This window comes from Paroedura picta, chromosome 13 (genome assembly GCF_049243985.1).
Source record: "Paroedura picta isolate Pp20150507F chromosome 13, Ppicta_v3.0, whole genome shotgun sequence".
Lineage (NCBI taxonomy): Eukaryota > Metazoa > Chordata > Lepidosauria > Squamata > Gekkonidae > Paroedura > Paroedura picta.
This window is the reverse complement of record NC_135381.1, coordinates 12,589,125-12,607,034: the sequence shown is the minus strand read 5'-3', so window position 1 is coordinate 12,607,034 and position 17,910 is coordinate 12,589,125. Positions and strand designations below refer to the sequence as shown.

The 17,910-nt window shown below is 47.9% G+C and overlaps 1 protein-coding gene across 6 annotated transcripts in view; it reads left to right on the top strand.

Moving 5' to 3' along the window:
* TAOK3 (TAO kinase 3) overlaps positions 1 to 16,408 on the top strand; it is a 116,546-nt gene extending 100,138 nt beyond the window's left edge. For 5 of the 6 annotated variants that reach the window (XM_077307284.1, XM_077307286.1, XM_077307281.1 and 2 more), the window contains 7 exons: positions 69 to 305; positions 1,378 to 1,506; positions 6,223 to 6,426; positions 9,155 to 9,394; positions 10,754 to 10,966; positions 12,926 to 13,108; positions 14,770 to 16,408. In XM_077307284.1, coding sequence (XP_077163399.1) covers positions 69 to 305; positions 1,378 to 1,506; positions 6,223 to 6,426; positions 9,155 to 9,394; positions 10,754 to 10,966; positions 12,926 to 13,108; positions 14,770 to 14,931 — 1,368 coding nt within the window. In that variant the 3' untranslated portion in view covers positions 14,932 to 16,408. The remainder of the gene's footprint in view (positions 1 to 68; positions 306 to 1,377; positions 1,507 to 6,222; positions 6,427 to 9,154; positions 9,395 to 10,753; positions 10,967 to 12,925; positions 13,109 to 14,769) is intronic. The other variant, XM_077307287.1, reaches the window with a different exon arrangement.
* The last annotated feature ends 1,502 nt before the right edge of the window (positions 16,409 to 17,910 follow it).

Here is a 17,910-nt window from a genome sequence, read left to right as displayed (position 1 = left end):
TCTCGGAGACTCCCGTCTCGGGCAAGTGCTTCCATCTGATGGCTCTGTGTCTCCTTCAACGACCTTAGGTTACAAGGCAGATCCATGAGCATGAGCAGGAGAACGAGTTGCGGGAACAGATGTCAGGATATAAGCGGATGCGGCGCCAGCACCAGAAGCAGCTGATCGCCCTGGAGAACAAGCTGAAGGCTGAAATGGACGAGCACCGCCTCAAGCTGCAGAAAGAGGTGGAGACTCATGCCAACAACTCGTCCATTGAGCTGGAGAAGCTGGCCAAGAAGCAAGTGGCCATCATAGAGAAGGAGGCAAGTCGGGACCTTTAAAAAGTTGTCTTCTGTCACAGGGGTAGTCAACCTGTGGTCCTCCAGATGTCCATGGATCGAACTCCCAACCTCATGGGCAGACAGCTTCAGACAGCATTTCTGCTGCCTTACCACTCTACACCACAAGAGGCTCATATATATATCACAGAGGGACCTTGTTCTGCATACAAACCACACATTCACAAATCAATTAACTCCCACCCTCTTGCGAAACCCTTCCAGGCCCGTCAAGAACCCCAGGTTAAAAAAACCTGCAATAGAGTTTAGTTTCCAGTAAGGGTAGATTCAAATGGGTAGCCGTGTTGGTCTGAAGTAGCACAATAAAATCAGAGTCCAGTGGCACCTTTAAGATCAACAAAGATTTATCCAGGGCGTGACCTTTCGAGTGCAAGCACTCTTCCTCAGTCTAAGAACTCCCAGTCCTGGAGAGCGGCGGGGCAGAGAGATGACACAGCTGGATCAGAAGAAGTAAGATGAGTAAGTTTAGGAGTGCAAGCTTTTTTGTTTTACCTTTGGTTAATATGGCTTGCCTTTGCTATCTGCCCTGGTCCAGCTATCACAGAGGGACCTTGTTCTGCATACAAACCACACATTCTGCTACTGACTCTCACAGCTTGAGTCTCCAGGTAAAGAATCCCAGGTGGCAGAGCTTCTTCTGCCTAAGACCAGAAGAGGCAGGATCGAGCTAGATAGTCCAGAATTCTATCTTTGCCCAAAGCAGCTGAAAGTTTATGCAGAGAGATGCACTAAGTGTTGAATGGATGGTCCATTCTGACAGCAGGAAGTTGATAGTCATTCTGTGCTCAGAATCAGGGGTGGCAAAAGCGGAAGGGATTCATGAAGCAAATGACTGTGTGTTTAGGGAGATGTGGGATCAGGCAGTTATCTTGCCCAACCCATCCACAGGAGCCGAGCCTATCTTGGGTATGATAGTTGTATGGACATCATTGAGTTCTGCTAGTACTATTACCAAACAACAACATAGAGAGAACAGCAGAAAAGGCGTAACTGAAAATGCTGGTAAGATGCTCATGATTCTTCTCTTATATTTCAGGCAAAGTCAGCAGCAGCAGATGAGAAGAAGTTCCAGCAGCAGATTTTGACTCAGCAGAAGAGAGATCTGACCAATTTCTTAGAAAGTCAGAAGAAGCAATACAAGATTTGCAAGGAAAAGATTAAAGAGGCAAGAGGGTTCTTCCTGGGTTTTCAAATCCTGTGTGTCAGACTAAAATGTGTCCTCGGAGTTACTGTTTTGAGTGTATCTAAAACCAAGTTTCCTTATAATACACTAGAGCAGGGTGTTTCAGAGATTGTTTTGCTCCTCTGGGGGAGGAAAAGTTGATTTTTTTTTTAGTTGCTCAATTGGACTTTATAACATTGTCTTAAAGACTTGGGGGGAATGTTCACAACAGAAATAGGAATGGATGGAGTCCAATATTCTGCCCAGAACTCAATGGCATGTGTCTGATTGGCTAGAAGGTGTGGTCATTAAGTCGAATCATATTTGAGGATATAGCACGCTCTCGTTCTGGCTTTGTTTACCGGGGCGCAAAAGAAGTAGATGGTGCCGAGTAGCAATGAGGAACTCAGTGATTGTTGGTGCTAAGTTAAGCAAAAACTTTGATGTTCACAGCACCCTTAAAAAGATGGTTGAAAGAGAAGAACTCCGCACAGCTAGCAAACAGGGTTTAAAATGTGGGTTGCGAAACATCTTTGAAATGTACTAAATGGGGTCAGTATCGTCATCAATGCCTCCTCCTCCATGAAGGGGTTTCACTGCGTTTGAAATTCAGGCTACCGCTTTGGCGAACCAAAAAAGGAAGGGAGTTTGATAAATACCAGGCAGCGATGCCTACTTGGCATACCCTCAGACTCTTTAGGAACATATCCCATATTTGCTTTCTTTTTTTAAAGAAATGTCTTTGGAAATCTTGAATTCGGAATATCCCAGTGCCTCTTGTCCTGTAGAAATAGCATAAAATGTAACGTGTAATGATCTTGCACATGTGCAAACAGCTCCATGGACATGCACTTGGTCTTTGCTGACAGTTGTGTTACCACTGTGAGGAGGAGACCTGGATGCAATCTCAGTGCAGTGGTGGAGCATGTTCCTTTTCGCTTGCTCTCGCAGGAAGGACTCGGGCTGGGATGGGAGAGAGCTTATGTTCACCCTCTTCTTCCTCTTCCCTTTGTGTACGTCCCTTGTCACTCTCTTTTCTCCAGGGGGTCCGCTGGAGAAAGGGGTCAAGCCGAAACCTCCTCCTTAGCCTCTGGATGGGAGAATGTTAATATTTCTTCACTGCTTCAGCAAATCCTGGCCAGATCAATCTATCTGATAGGATCCCCTCTAGATCAGAGGAGGCCAAACTGTGGATCTCCGGATGCCCATGGAAAGCCACAGTTGGCAGGAGCTCATGGGAACTGTAGTCCATGGGCATCCGGAGAACCACAGTTTGGCCATCCCTGCTCGAGACCTCTTGTGATTTCCTTGGTGCCAGCCCAGAGGGCTAACAGCTTGCCTCTGCACACACACCCAGTTTGGGAGGGACAGCCTCACTGCCACTTCTGTGTTTTGCCGCCAGCCCTGGACCTTCCGGGTCACTGTTGCTCAGCAGGGGGGACCCCACTGCACAGTTAAGTGGCGGCAACCGAATCAGAGCCAGAGGTTGTCAACGTTGCAGCTCCACCTGACAACTGTGCAGGAATTATGTGATGGATTTGGTGACAATGCACTCCCAGTCTAATTGAAAATAGCACAAATACATTGGATGCCGCCTTATATTGAGTTGCACCTTTGCTCTGTCTAGTGGTCAGGAGCAATTCTCCAGTAACTCAGGCCAACAAGGGTCTGTTCTGGTACCGGTTGGATGAGATCCTTTAATTGCAGATACCAAGGACTGAATCTGGGACTTTTGGCATGGAAAGCTCTCACTTAACCAGGGTTTCTTGACAGCCCTGGAAGGGTTTCCCGAATGGGTGGGAAGTAATTTTTTATATTTTCAAAATTTGTTCAATATTCATTGGGTGATATGACTATCTGGTCATGTTGACCTGCCCCTTCTCCAAAATGGCTACTGATGGGCCTGGAGGGGGTGGGAAGGAGAGGAGGCCTGGGTGGGCGTGTCCACAGCTCTGCTTCCCAACCATATTCTGCATGATCCCCCCACTTCTGGGGTTTCTTGAATCCTGAAGGATGTTTCAAGGGTTTCTTAATGATAAACAGTTGAGAAAGGCTGCATTAAGCCATGTAGTCTTTCTCCAGTGATACAAATCACTATCCATGGAATCTGCAAAATGCAGATTATTGGTCACTATGGAGAAGATCTCTGGGAGGCCTGTCTGTCCCCAGCAGCACAGAAAGCAAATGCAGCGATGATAACCCCACAGAGCCCTAGGTAGTGTGTAAAGCGCTTAATATGGGTGAAATACATTTCTGAGATAGGTAATTAGGGACTACTATAGATATGATGTTTTTACAAAGTCAAAGTCAAAACACCTTTATTGGCATAATCATAGCAAAACATCTATGTCAAAGACAAGGCCATTCAGAACCCAGGTCACTTAGAGAAAATTCCATGGAGGAATTTTGCAATGCCTTCAGTTAGAAATGATGTTTTTACATGGACCATCTAAGGATTTTTAAAGTGTTTACCAAACCTACTGTCTATGGATTGTCAAAGGCATGTTTGAACACAAGTGTATCACACAGATGTGCTTATCAGAGAGCCACGATTGTCTGTAGTTCCTTCTGAAGTGAACAGTTATTGGCATGCACATTTGCATAGCAGTGTCCCTAATTATTTCCATTGTCAAGAAAAGGTTGATGGAATGATACCTTGCTCACTCCAGGTATCCTGACCCCAGTGCCTCTGGGCTAAGCACTGCACTCCGTCCCAGGACCGCCGTTCCTTTTTGTGACTTAGGTCAAGCCTCTCCTAAATGCATTCGGCCCTCTCCTTTCACCCGGAATGCTCTGATTTGCAATCAGCACCCTCTCTAACCTCCCGCCAGGGTATAATGTTGAAAATAGATCTTCAGGATGTTGTGCAGTAAAATTGCTGCAAACATTTTTTTTAAAAAACACCAATCTTATTTATTTATTTTTTTAAAAAACATGCTTTGCAAAATACCTGCACCTACAGAGCTTTCAGGAGGATTTCATTAACTTCCCAAATATGTGCTTGGTCTTTTTTCTTTATGACTCACCTGTAAGAATCTCTTCTGAGTACATGCCATTAAAAAGCACTTAAAAGCACAGAATTTCTCCTTGGCCCCCACACGTATTTAATACCTTACAGTCAAGCAAGGAAACACCTGGTGGAGTGTCATAGGAAGCATGGAAATTTTAATTGCTTCAGTCTGCATCCGTTTTAAGTGAACATGTGCAGAATAACTCTTGCACCCCAGATGATCAGATTTGGAGTTACTCTGGCACCTGGGGTACTATGTTCATATTCCCTCACTCAGGCTACAGCTGGGACATGAGCTGGTGCTGTGAGTGTGGTTGGCACATGCATGTACGTTTTGACTACCTGAATGTGCAAACTGACTTTCTTAAAGCCCTGCACCTGAGATGAAGCAAGGTGAAATGGAAGTGTTGTTTGTGGGTGTGTTATCTCTGTTAGCCCGTTTGCACATGAGATAAATCTCACCTGGGCTGTGGCTTGTTTGCCAAATGAAAAGCCAAATGTAACACTTTGGGGGGAAATAATACATTTATGGCTGTAATAGTTTATTATTTATTTATTTATTGTATTTATATACCGCCCTCCCCGAAGGCTCAGGGCAGTTTACATGAAACAACAAAATGGTACAGGTAGCATAATTCTGGCAGTAAGGTGGTAACAACAATAAGATTAACATAATAACAATAACAACAATAACAATTAAAGGATGGTGAAACTGCAAAGAGCTTTAGCTCAACTCGTACTGAGACCCAGGGGTTGGGTGGATTTGTTAACAGTAATTATAACAGTAAGTATTACCACACAGTAAGGTAAATTGTTAGGTACTTCCATGAGGATTGATTGAAAGTATGTCTCTTTCTTTCAGTCTCTTCACTGTTTTTATGTGCAGGAATTCAGAGAATCATAGAGTTGGAAGGGACCTCCTGGGTCATCTAGTCACTACAGCGGTCCCCAACCTTCATCTGGTCGGGGACCGCCTCCGGGGGTGGGGGAGAGCCAGCGGCCCGGCTGCCGCAGTTGCTTATAACTCGCACGCGCGGAACTGCTGTACATGCGCGTTTTGGCCACCAGGTGGCGCTAACACGCATGCGCAGAATTGCCACACATGCGCGTTTTGGCCACCAGGGGGCGCAAACGCGCATGCGCGGCAGTTCCGCATGTGCGCGTTAGCATCACTGGCACGCCGGCTGCCGTGCCGGCCTCTTTCCCCCCCCCTCTTGCTGCAGGGGGGGAGGCAGGTGCGGCCGCTGGCAGCCCGGCACAATGGCCTTTGCGTCCCGGTACCGGGCCGCGGCCCGGGGGTTGGGGACCCCTGATCTAGTCCAACCCCTGCACTATGCAGGACACTCATAACCCTATCGCTCATCCACTGTAACCTGCCACCCCCTTGAGCCTTCACAGAATCAGCCTCTCCATCAGATAGCTATCTAGCCTCTGTTTAAACATTTCCAAAGATGGAGAACCCACCACCTCCTGAGGAAGCCTGTTCCACTGAGAAACCACTCTAACTGTCAGGAACTTCTTCCTGATGTTTAGACAGAATTTCTTTTGAATTAATTTCATCCCATTGGTTCTGGTCCATCCCTCCGGGGCAAGAGAGAATAATTCTACTCCATCCTCTATATGGCAGCCTATATGGCACACCCATTTTTCCCCCTGTCAAGAAATAAGGGTGCATTTAACCAACGCCACGTGTTTCTCTTTGCGTGCAGGAGATGAATGAGGATCACAGCACACCGAAGAAGGAGAAGCAAGAGAGGATATCCAAACACAAAGAGAACCTGCAGCACACACAGGCTGAAGAGGAGGCCCACCTTCTCAGCCAGCAGAGACTCTACTATGACAAAAACTGCCGTTTCTTCAAGCGAAAATCCATGATCAGGAGGCACGAGTTGGAGCAGCAGAACATTCGGGAGGTAGCCCATTTTACCTTTCTTAAACAAACTTTTGTATGTGGGGAGGTTGGGGGGGGGCGGGGATTGAGTACATGCAGGTGGCCATTTGCGGAACGGCAACCCAAGGCTGGTTCGAGATATCTTGATGTTCCGAGCAAGATACATCCAGCACCTCCAAAGCCCACACTGCTGCTGGCCTCATCCCAGTCAAGACCCAGCTGCATCTCCCAGCCAGCAACAGCATGGGCCCGGGAGACGGCACCAGTCACTCTCTTTGTGGCCAATGTCTAGGAGTCCGCTTGAGCCCTTGTGGCACATCAGCTCCTTCCTTCCTTGCTGGGCTATCCCAAGCATTCACTTTCTGTTACTTGACTTCTGGTGGCCCCCTTGCTGCTTTCCTTTGCCCCTGCCCTAGTGCTCCAGAACAGTTGTCCCCTTCGTTTGTTTTGCATGGCTTGGCTTGGCATGGCATGGCATGTGTGTGCAGTCATGATGCATTAAGAAAAAACATAAGTTTTATACTATTTTAGTTTATTAAATTTCTATCCCACCTATCCCGGAGACCGGCTCTGGGCAGTATACAACACACTGCGTATACAGATCCGTTTTTAATAAATCGAAATAGAATTGAAACAATTTAAAAGAGCGGTAAAACAACTCTGAATCAGCTTTTGAGAGTAATAGTAATTTGACTGCATTCGACTGGTTTAACCATTAAGTAGAGTTCAGGTTTACTTACTTACTTACTTACTTACTTACTTACTTACTTACTTACTTACTTACTTACTTACTTACTTACTTACTTACTTACTTACTTACTTACTTACTTACTTACTTACTTACTTACTTACTTACTTACTTACTTACTTACTTATTTAGATTTCTATACCGCCCTTCCATACTGCTCTGGGCGGTTTACATTAAACGTTGTAGAATGGTTACATAGAATAGTATCACAATATGACCATATATGGTCATGTTGACCTGTCCCTCCCTCCCTCCCAAAACGGCCAATGATGGGCCTGGAGGGGATGGGAAGGGGAGGGGCCCCAAGTGGGCATGTACACAACTCTGCTTCCCACTTGCATTCTGCACAGTTGCCCCAATACTGGGATATCTTGAAATCTGAAGAATGTTTCAGGGGGTTCTCAACAGTTAAAAAGTTGATAAAGGCTGGTATAGGGTATCAGATTCGGGAGATTCAGAAATATCCAAACCAATTTGGCTCCATTAACAGCTATGGGACCATTAAACACAATGGGAAATTTTGCTGGTCTGTCTTTTTGGTGGCTGGGAGTGGGAATGTGATGTAGAGGCACCAAATTTGCAGCATAGCTGCTAAAGATCCTGCTCAAAAGTTCCCCCCAGTTTCAAAAAGGTAGGACCAGGGGTTCAGTGCTATAGGCACCCAATGGAGCATGTCCAGAGGAGGGCAACAAAGATGGTGAGGGGTTTGGAGACCAAGACATATGAGGAAAGGTTGGGGGAGCTTGGTCTGTTTAGCCTGGAGAGGAGACGACTGAGAGGGGATCTGAGAACCATCTTCAAGTATGAAAACTGCCCAAAGGAGCATCAAAGCAGCTTCCAATGGCCTTCCCACCCTCCCCCCACATCAGGCACCCTGTGAGGGAGGTGAGGCTGAGAGACCTCTGACAGAACGGGTCTGTGAGAACAGCTCTAACAGGGCTGTGACGAGCCCAAGGTCTCTCAACCGGCTGCATGTGGAGGACCGGGGAATCAAACCTGGCTCTCCAGATGAGAAGCCGCCACTTTTAACCATTGCCCCAAGCTGGGAGAAAGAGCAGGAAGCCTTCAGACAGCTGGTCGAGCTGGAGGAGGGAACATCAGTAGCAGGGAGGTATTGACAAGGTATGCGAATGGACAAATTAATGCTCTTGTCTGTGTGTTTCGAAAGAGCCTCTTGTGGCGCAGAGTGGTAAGGCAGCCGCCTGAAAGCTTTGCTCATGAGGTTGGGAGTTCAATCCCAGCAGCCGGCTCAAGGTTGACTCAGCCTTCCATCCTTCCGAGGTCGGTAAAATGAGTACCCAGCTTGCTGCTGGGGGGTAAACGGTAATGACTGGGGAAGGGAATGGCAAACGACCCTGTATTGAGTCTGCCAAGAAAACGCTAGAGGGCGTCACCCCAAGGGTCAGACATGACTCGGTGCTTGCACAGGGGATACCTTTACCTTTACCTTTACCTGTGTGTTTCAGAGGGACACTCACTGGCATGTTCTCAGATGGCCCCGGGAGAAGTACCTGACGCTGCTCGCCTTCTGTGTGCTTAAAGTGCTGGATTTGGGGGGGGGGGGTGGGGGGGGGGTTGGCCCATTAACAGTGACTTCCTCTGAAAGTGCCACACCTTTCAATTTAAATTCAGATGGGTGGCGTCTGTCACTCGCCGTTAAAATGACTCCCCCATGCTGCATGCCACATCAGCCACATTTACGTAGCTAGCAAAAAGAAAACAGCCCGATCTGGAATAGAATCCAAGTCGTCTGTTCTGTGCAAGTATCTGGAGCCCAGGTGTCTTGGCTCAGGGTGCTCATGCTTGCCACCTGCTGAGGTTCTTGAGGAACTACAGAACAGCAAAAATGGCCGGGCATCCTGAAGCTGAGGAGCAGATTTGCTTTAAAGCTTCCTCCGCAAAGCACCACAGTGAAGTCGAACTGCAGTAGGTTCAGGAGGACAGTTTTCAGCCTGTCTGGAGTGTCGCTCCTCGCAAACGTTTTCCCTTCCCCCCTCCACAGGAGCTGAATAAGAAGAGAACGCAGAAGGAGATGGAGCACGCCATGCTGATCCGGCACGACGAGTCGACGCGGGAGTTGGAATACAGGCAGCTGCACACGTTGCAGAAGCTACGCATGGACTTGATCCGGCTGCAGCACCAGACTGAGCTAGAGAACCAGCTGGAGTACAACAAGCGGCGGGAGCGAGAGCTGCACAGGAAGCACGTCATGGAACTTCGGCAGCAGCCCAAAAACTTGAAGGTGATCACGCTCTCTTCGTTTGATGCATTTGAGTCCTTCGCGCCCTTCCCTTTTCTGGCAAAGTGTGGCATTCAGGGCCATTTACAAGTTTGGTGTAGTTTACTTTATTGGATTTTTTAATTAAAAAAAATTATTTCTTTATTTAATAGATTTTTATACCGCCTTTGCTGAGGTCGCCGTCTATCGGCTGTGATTCAGCATACAAGTCTTGATTGACAAGTGACACTGGCTGTAGCAAAGGCTTTCTCTCCTCGGCATCTTGTTTAAACTGAGCTGCTTCTCACGCAAGGCCGTGCAGAGGCCCCTTTTAAACAAGGTGCGCCGTTAAGTGCAAAGTCCCACGGGAGACTGCTTTGGCCAGCATCCCTTTGTAACCAAGCCTGAGGATGAACGGTAGAAGAGACAAGCTGCCCGGAGTGATTTATAATGATTTTATCATGTCAGGGCATGTGGCTCTGCACAATAAGCTGATGGGGAGACTGCGAACCTTCTTCTTGCATGTACATTGTGCAATTATTAGCTTTTTTTCATCCTGGAGGACCCATATCCAGACTGTACCAAGGCAGCTGCATGGGTTGCTGGTTAGCTTCCAGATCACGTGTAAGGTTTTGCTTCTTACCTTTAAGACCATCTGCAGCATAGGCCCTATCTATCTGAGGGACTGCTTATCTCCGTACGCTCCCTGCAAGGGTCTTTGCTCTGCGGATTTGAATCGGTTAGTTGTTCCTAGACCCCGGGAGGTACGCCTGGTCCTGGCCTTGACCAGGTGGAATGAGCTCCCGGAAGAGCTAAGGACCCTGACGGAGTTATCACAGTTCTGTAGGGCCTGCAAGACAGAGCTCTTCTACCAGGCATTTGGTTAAGGCCAGGCTAGGAAGAACGGGTCCCTCCCAATATAGGCCGGAGATCACCAGTAGACCCCCCCCCCAGGTGAGCGCGGCAATAGCTGTTATTCAGGGTGGGAGAAAGGGGAGGTTTTAGATTGTTTTTTTGTCGTCATTATTGTTTTATGATATTGTCTGTATTTTGATGTGGTTTTTAACTTCTGTAAACCGTCACGAACCAGCTGGGTCTCGGAATGGTGGTCAACCAATACAAAATATAAATGAATAATTTTTTTTAAATACTTCTTTTAAAAAAGAAAAGCAGGATGCGTGTATCCTGAGAGAGAGATTTATTAATTATTAATTAAAAAACAGCAGAGTACATTTGATGATTTGAGTATTATCATGCGCCAGCTAAGAACGGATACATTGACAGCGTATAAAAATTCAGCAACAGCGAAATTCCCCGTTTTGTTTCAATAGAGCTTTTCGTCCCGCTCGTGCGTAACCGTGTCCCGCTCGCCTTCCCTTGCAGGCCATGGAAATGCAGATCAAGAAGCAGTTCCAGGACACGTGCAAAGTGCAAACCAAGCAGTATAAAGCACTCAAGAACCACCAGCTGGAAGTGACTCCAAAGAGTGAGCACAAAACTATTCTGAAGAGCCTGAAGGATGAGCAGACAAGGAAACTTGCCATCCTGGCAGAGCAGTATGAGCAGAGCATCAATGAGATGATGGCATCGCAAGCGGTAAGGACGGCCTCCGTGCTGCAGAGCCTTTGTGACCTCCTTTCTTCCTGCAAAGCAAGCGAGGGGCTTCTGGGGGTGGTTCACAATAGAGAAAGACCCCGGAAATTGTGGGGGGGGGGGGACCGAGCCAGAGCAAATGGTAACATGAATACTGTAATGCAGGGGTAGTCAAACTGCAGCCCTCCAGATGTCCATGGACTACAATTCCCAGGAGCCCCCTGCCAGCGAACGCTGGCAGGGGGCTCCTGGGAATTGTAGTCCATGGACATCTGGAGGGCCGCAGAAGGCTTATTGGGGCGGAGTTCATGTTTTAATTTTGTAATTTTCTTATTGCCTTTACATGCTGCCTCTCCGGAGACTCGCTCAAGGCAGCGCACAAAGTAAAACCGTGCAATAAAATAATTAAAAAAAAAACACCATAGGCCTGATCAGTAATAAACTACATAATAATAGTAATAAACTCCATTGAAAATAAGCCAGGGTGTGAAATAGCATGGGACAGCCTAGAAAAATGTTTATAAAATAGTCCTGCGGGTAGGAGATAATAAAAAGACCAATTTTTTAAAAGAAAGATAAATTCCCTTATTTGCAACCTTGGTAAAAAGAAACAGTTTTGGCCTGGTGCCTAGAAGAGAATAAGATAGGTGCCAGGTGAGCTTCACCTGGGAGGGCATTCCAAAGGCAGGGAGCCACCACTGAAAAAGCCCTGCCGCTGGTTGCCACACACACACATACACCCCTTACATCCACAGGGCTTAAGATCTTTATGATAGAATCATAGAACCATAGAGTTGGAAGGGGCCACGCAGGCCATCTAGTCCAACCCCCTGCTCAAAGCAGGATCAGCCCAAAGCATCCTAAAGCATCCAAGAAAAGTGTGTATCCAACCTTTGCTTGAAGACTGCCAGTGAGGGGGGGAGCTCACCACCTCCTTAGGCAGCCTATTCCACTGCTGAGCTACTCTGAAAATTTTTGTCCTGATATCTAGCCTTAGATATCACCATAGTTGCTGGGAGAGTGAAACAAGGAATATTTGTGGACGGTCAGTGATAGATCATGTGTGTGTGTTTTTAAGTACTAAGGACTGAAGGAATTGTCTGGGCAGAAATTGCCCGAGGAAAGGGGTGATAATTAGGACAGTGCTGACCGCCAAACTACACATTATGAATTTTGGCAACACCCCTTTTCTTGCAGTCACAAAAGTGCTGCACTGTTTAAAGTCCACAGAGGCTCGATTAATCTCAGGAGAACGGCATCGGGGGAAGAAGGGCTCCTCCTTTCCCTACCTCAAACAGGTCTATGGCAGGGGTAGTCAACCTGGCTCATGGGAATTGTAGTCCATGAACATCTGGAGGACCACAGGTTGACTACCCCTGGTCTACGGAACTGGAGAATTCCTTTTTCCACAGGTGCGGAAAGCAATTCAGGTGCATGGAAGCCAGATCCGGCTCATCAAAATTTCATCATTAGTTTGGCCCTGGGATGCAGCAGCTTTTAGAGAGAGAAGCAGAAAAGAAAGAAACCCGAGGAAAAGGCAGACGAAAGAAACAGGGAATTGAGGGAGCTGAGGGCCAGCCGACGTGAGAGGGCATTTTAAACCAAAGGCAAATTGGCTAAAGTGACAGAGCCATGCAGAGGCATGAAACTGAAGAAAGGGGGGCCTGAGGAAAGGAAAGACCTACTGCTTGCAATGGGCTTTTTTGCTAGTATAAAATACAATGTTAAAAATAACAGCCGCCATCCCCACGCTTAATTTCTCCCATCTGCCATTTTTCCGAGTAAGATATTAAGCACTAGAGCATTTGGAGAAGTCAGCACATGCCCCTACCTTCTGCCTGTGGTCTGCCGGTCACCGATTTTCTTGCTTTGCTGTTGCGCATGTGCAAAACTCGGTCGCAGCCCGACCTCAGGCTGACTCCGGCCACTACAAAGCCCCCTTTTCTTCTCGTGTTCTTACAGCTGCGGCTGGACGAGGCTCAGGAAGCAGAATGCCAGGCCTTGCGGCTGCAGCTTCAGCAGGAGATGGAGCTGCTCAATGCCTACCAGAGCAAAATCAAGATGCAGACGGAAGCACAGCATGAACGGGAGCTCCAGAAGCTGGAGCAGAGGGTGTCGTTGCGCAGGGCACATCTTGAGCAAAAGGTATGTCGGGGTGGATGGTAAGTTCAGCTGTCGCTTGCAAGCCAGCAAGATAGGAGAGCTGTAGGGTAAAGAAAATTATCCATGTAGAGCAGCTGTTCTCAACCTTTTGGGGGCCGCGACCCCAACGTCAGCGGTGGCACACATGTGGGGTGTGTCTGTGCAGGCGCACGACAATCAAGGTGGTGTGGAGACAGCCAGTGCCATGGCTGCTGCCCGCCACCACCGCCGCCCGCCACCACCCGCCGCCACAGCCAACAACAGGGTGACCCCGCAGAGGGGGCTAAGCATCCCCAAATGGAGCCGCGACCCCAAGGTTGAGAACCACTGATGTAGAGGATACAGATGCATACAAGACATCTTTTAGTATTCATTGCCCTCGGAAGAGGAGGAGCATTTGTGTTTCCTGAAGGCATTGGAAGTTCCTAAGGCCAGCCTGATAGGAAGTCAACGTCTTGTAAGGAGAAGTCCGGGAGCTACCCAGAGTGTTAATTTTTAATGGGTTTTAATGGGGTTATACTGGTTTTTATTGTTTTATTGTGAACTGCCGCGAGTCTGAATGGAACGCGGTGGTGAATGAATGAATGAATGAATGAATGAATGAATGAATGCCAGTTGCATGGCCTCCCCCCCTTGGCTTCTCCCTGCCTGACAGGCCCTTCAGCTGTCTCCATTGGTCTGCACAGCAAGGCGCAGTTACCAGTGGGCCTTGTGTGGCCAAGCAAAAGTTAGCACCAGTGGACCGAACCAGGGGGTGCCAAGTCCAGGCACTGTGCCTCACTGTCTACTCACCTGTCAGGGGAGGGGAGACCCCCGGCCGCCGGCACACTGACTTTTCCCAGTCGCCACAATGGCCAATGTGCTCCTCCTTCAGCCCACTATCCAATGCTCATTTCATCAACTGCCTTCTCCTAATCAGTGAAGCATATTCAATACCATAAATGGCAACAAGGCTAGAGAAGCAAGCCAGTGGAGGTCCTTCACCTAGTCACTGCTACTTGTCTCCAAATTCCACCCCCCCCCCTTCTACCATTGTGTACCATGTGGATTCTGCTAATGCAGCGGTTCTGAACCGCTCTAACCTGACGAGCCCAACTGTGGCGGCAGCGGGGTTAGCGTGCCTTCACTTGCACGCAAGCACACAACTATCGGAGCGGCATGGAGGCGAACATTTCCATGGCTCCTCCGGCACTGGCCGCTGCTACTGTCAACCGCCACCACCTGCTACCGTCACCCCCCAGAGCCTATGATCTGCTCCGAGGTGACAGCAGCCAGAAGCAGCGGTGGGCAGCGGCAGGCAATTGCGGCAGGCAGTGGTGGCAGCGGACGGCAGCAGAGGAGCCATGGCAATGGCTGCCTCCACGCCGCCCCGACTGTTGTTGCCATGGCTCCACCGCCGCCACTCCCTGCCGCCCACCGCCGCCCGCTGTCATCGCCTACCGCCACCCGCTGCCACTTCCGGCCGCCACCCGCCGCCGCCACCTTGGTAGCAGCCAACCTGAAGACCCCCGCAGAAGGGGCCAGGCGACCCCAAATGGGGTCGCGACCCCAGGGCTGATAACCCCTGTGCTAATGCCTGTTCTGGTGGTTGGCCCTAGGTCCGCTCCCAGCAGGAAAGAGGCACAATTAATTATTTCATTAATTCCCCGCTTCTGCCCTTTCAGATTGAAGAGGAGCTGGCTGCCCTGCAGAAGGAGCGCAGCGAGAGGATCAAGTTTCTGTTGGAAAGGCAAGAGCGAGAGATTGAAACTTTTGACCTGGAGAGCCTTCGAATGGGCTTTGGAAATTTGGTCACCTTAGAATTCCCTAAGGAGGACTACAGATGAGATTAAATTTCTTTTGCCATTAAAAAAAAAAAATGCAAACAAAAAAAATTATCTCAAATCCCAACATTCCCCCCCACGTTAACGGGTGTGCTCTCTCTCTTTCTGTCTCTCTTACTGACATCACGTCGGACTTAGTGCCTGTATATTCTTACTCCATCAGGGGCCCCCCCCTTCCCGCCAGGCGTCATGCTCCAGATGCGGACCACGCTCGGCAGATTCTCGAGTCTCATAGTGTCTCACCGTATTGACGTCTCTGTGCAATGATTTTTTTTTTCTAAAAAAAAGAAAAAGAAAAGAAAAGAAATATATATGTTTCAGTGAAAACTTTGGAGACAATTCTAACGAATCAAAAAAAAAAAAAGTGGATGTATGTTTGCTCAAAAGCAATCACTTCATTTTTTTTGCCACCAACCAATGAAAGTACAAGCAAAAAAAAAAAAGTAATTTTTTTTAAAAAAAGAAGTCAGTCCCTAGGGGGAGAGAGATGGATATCGCAGCCTTACCTTAATCAGCTGCTGCATAACTTTTTAGTTTTTAATTTTCTTCTTCTTCTTCTTCTTCTTCTTCTTCTTTTTTTTTTTGGTATTTATTCATCAGGAATAATTAAATAAAAAATAATAAAAAATTTTATTAAGAGATTGAGAAATTTGATACATTTTACAGAAAAAAAATTATGAATTCTGAATTGTGCTGTACATATCAGTGGTGGACATATTATTACTTTGGGGGGAGGGGAGGGGGGCTGGGGGGGGCAGGGGGAGAGCGTGATTTTTTGAAAAGGGCCAGGCCAGGCCAGGTGGGTTTTTGGCCATGGTCTTTGGCACATTCTTGATTGTATCATAATCATTTTCTGCTGTAGCAGAGGATGTGAATACACTTAAAAAAAAACAAACAAAAAAACAAACAAAAAAAAACAGAAGCCCAGAGGATCCCAGGAGCACAAATTGGGCCTTGTCAAATTGTGTATTTTGTGTATAGAAGGAAATTTAAGGAGAAATTTACTTATTTTCATATTGTATTTTAACTGTTTCTCTGATCAAAAGTTTTTTTACTACCTGCCTCCTTGTCCCCCCCCCTTCCCAGGCCACTCCAATCCCACCCCCCACCCCCTTTTCCAAGTCAGTCTTTGGAGCTCCACAGCCGTCCCCCAGTCACATCACCCGGATCTTTCCTCTCCCCTCCCTCCCCCCTCCCTCCCCCTGCCCTTCCCCATCCCCCTTCTTCCATCTTTGGTTCCCCGCCCTGACGTTGCCCCCTCCTCCCCGACCCCGATGATCTTGGTCATAAATATTGCATTATTCACACTTTCAAACTGTGTATTTTCTTACAATAAAAAGGTTAAAAAAAAGGCTTTACTTCTTTTGCATGCACTTTAAAAAAAAAATAATCAAAAACGTCAAAAAAAAAACCTTTTTCAGGTTCAAAGGAAGAGCATGATAACTGTCAGAGCTTTTAATTATATTTGTAAATAAAAGTGTTCCTCACGAAGCCTTGCTGTCTCATTGTAGAGGGGGAGCAGCCCTTCCCCCGAGCCGCCCCACCCCACCCCGTTCCGTGCACGGGGGCACGTGCGGGCCGCCATCTTCTTTGAGAGTTTCTAACAAACCCTGTCGACGAATCTCATCTGCCACAAGACACGGATCTTCCGCTTTGGGCCGGTTGCCGGTTGCTGCCACTCACGCAAACCGAGGACTGAAATTCCGCCAAGCTTGTGGCTTGGCCAAGAGGAAAGAGGGCGGCAGGACAGGGCCGAAGCATCCGTCTGTGTACAGAAGGGGCTCGTAAAACTTATCGTGCTCACGGCTTCTCGGGGAGCGTTGGAATGGCTTCAGCTGTGCTCGGGAACACACTTTGGAAACTCCATGGGGTGACTTAACAGGTGATTCAAACATTTTTCCCTCTCCGGTTCTAAAATACAAACAGGCCTGCCGCAGAAACCGGTTGTGACTGCTTGGCTGCTGTCTCCGAGATCCCCAAAGGACGTCTTCCCCTTCGTCAAAGCAGATTTGCTATATTTTTTAAAAATCCATTTTATTATTAAAGTAATTATTATTATTTCACCTTCCCCCTCTTGGTTTCCACAAGGTGTGTTGGGTACTAGCCCGGTCTTTGAAAGAGGAATATTGTCTGGCTGTAACTCTGTTCAGATCCCTTCTCACCACCACTGTAGTTGCTTTGTTTCATTTCCTTGCTCATCTCCATTTTTACCTCCTCTTCCCGCCTGCCCCCAAAAGGGCTCTCGCAGCAGTGCAAGACGAGAACAGTTGTATATTTTCCAGTTCTCATCATGCCGAGGAAGCAATATTCATTCTGCCGTCCCTCCCCTCGGAGGATTTATGAAGCCAATAATATCATAGACAATTATCCTACGCCACTCCCTGCAGCGAATTCTTTTTTTAGCTGGCCACCCAATTGTTTTTGGCTGTCTGCTGTTTTGTCAGGTTGTAAAACTTCCGCAGCAGAGGCTGGATTAGCCTAAATCTAGTCAGCTGGCAGAGACTCTTGTGGTGCAGTGTTGTAAGGCAGGCGACATGCTGTCTGAAGCTCTGACCATGAGGCTGGGAGTTCGATCCCAGCAGCCGGCTCAAGGTTGACCTTCCGAAGTCGGTAAAATGAGTACTCAGTTTGCTGGGGGATAAAACAGTAATGACTGGGGAAGGGAATGGAAAACCACCCTGTATTGAGTCTGCCATGAAAACACTAGAGGGCATCACCCCAAGGGTTAGACATGGCCCGGTGCTTGCACAGGGGATACCTTTACCTTTACCATTAGTTAGCTGGCAGAGAGAAAGGCCAAGATTCTCCGGATTCATTTATGGATTGTACCGCAGGTACCATCCAGTCACCAGTAGAAGTCTGTTGAGCAAGGCTCAAACCCGGCAACTCCTTCAGAGTGGTGTAGCGGTGAAGAGTGTTGGTCTCTAATCTGGAGAACCAAGTTTGATTCCCCACTCCTCCACGTGCAGCCAGCTGAGTGAC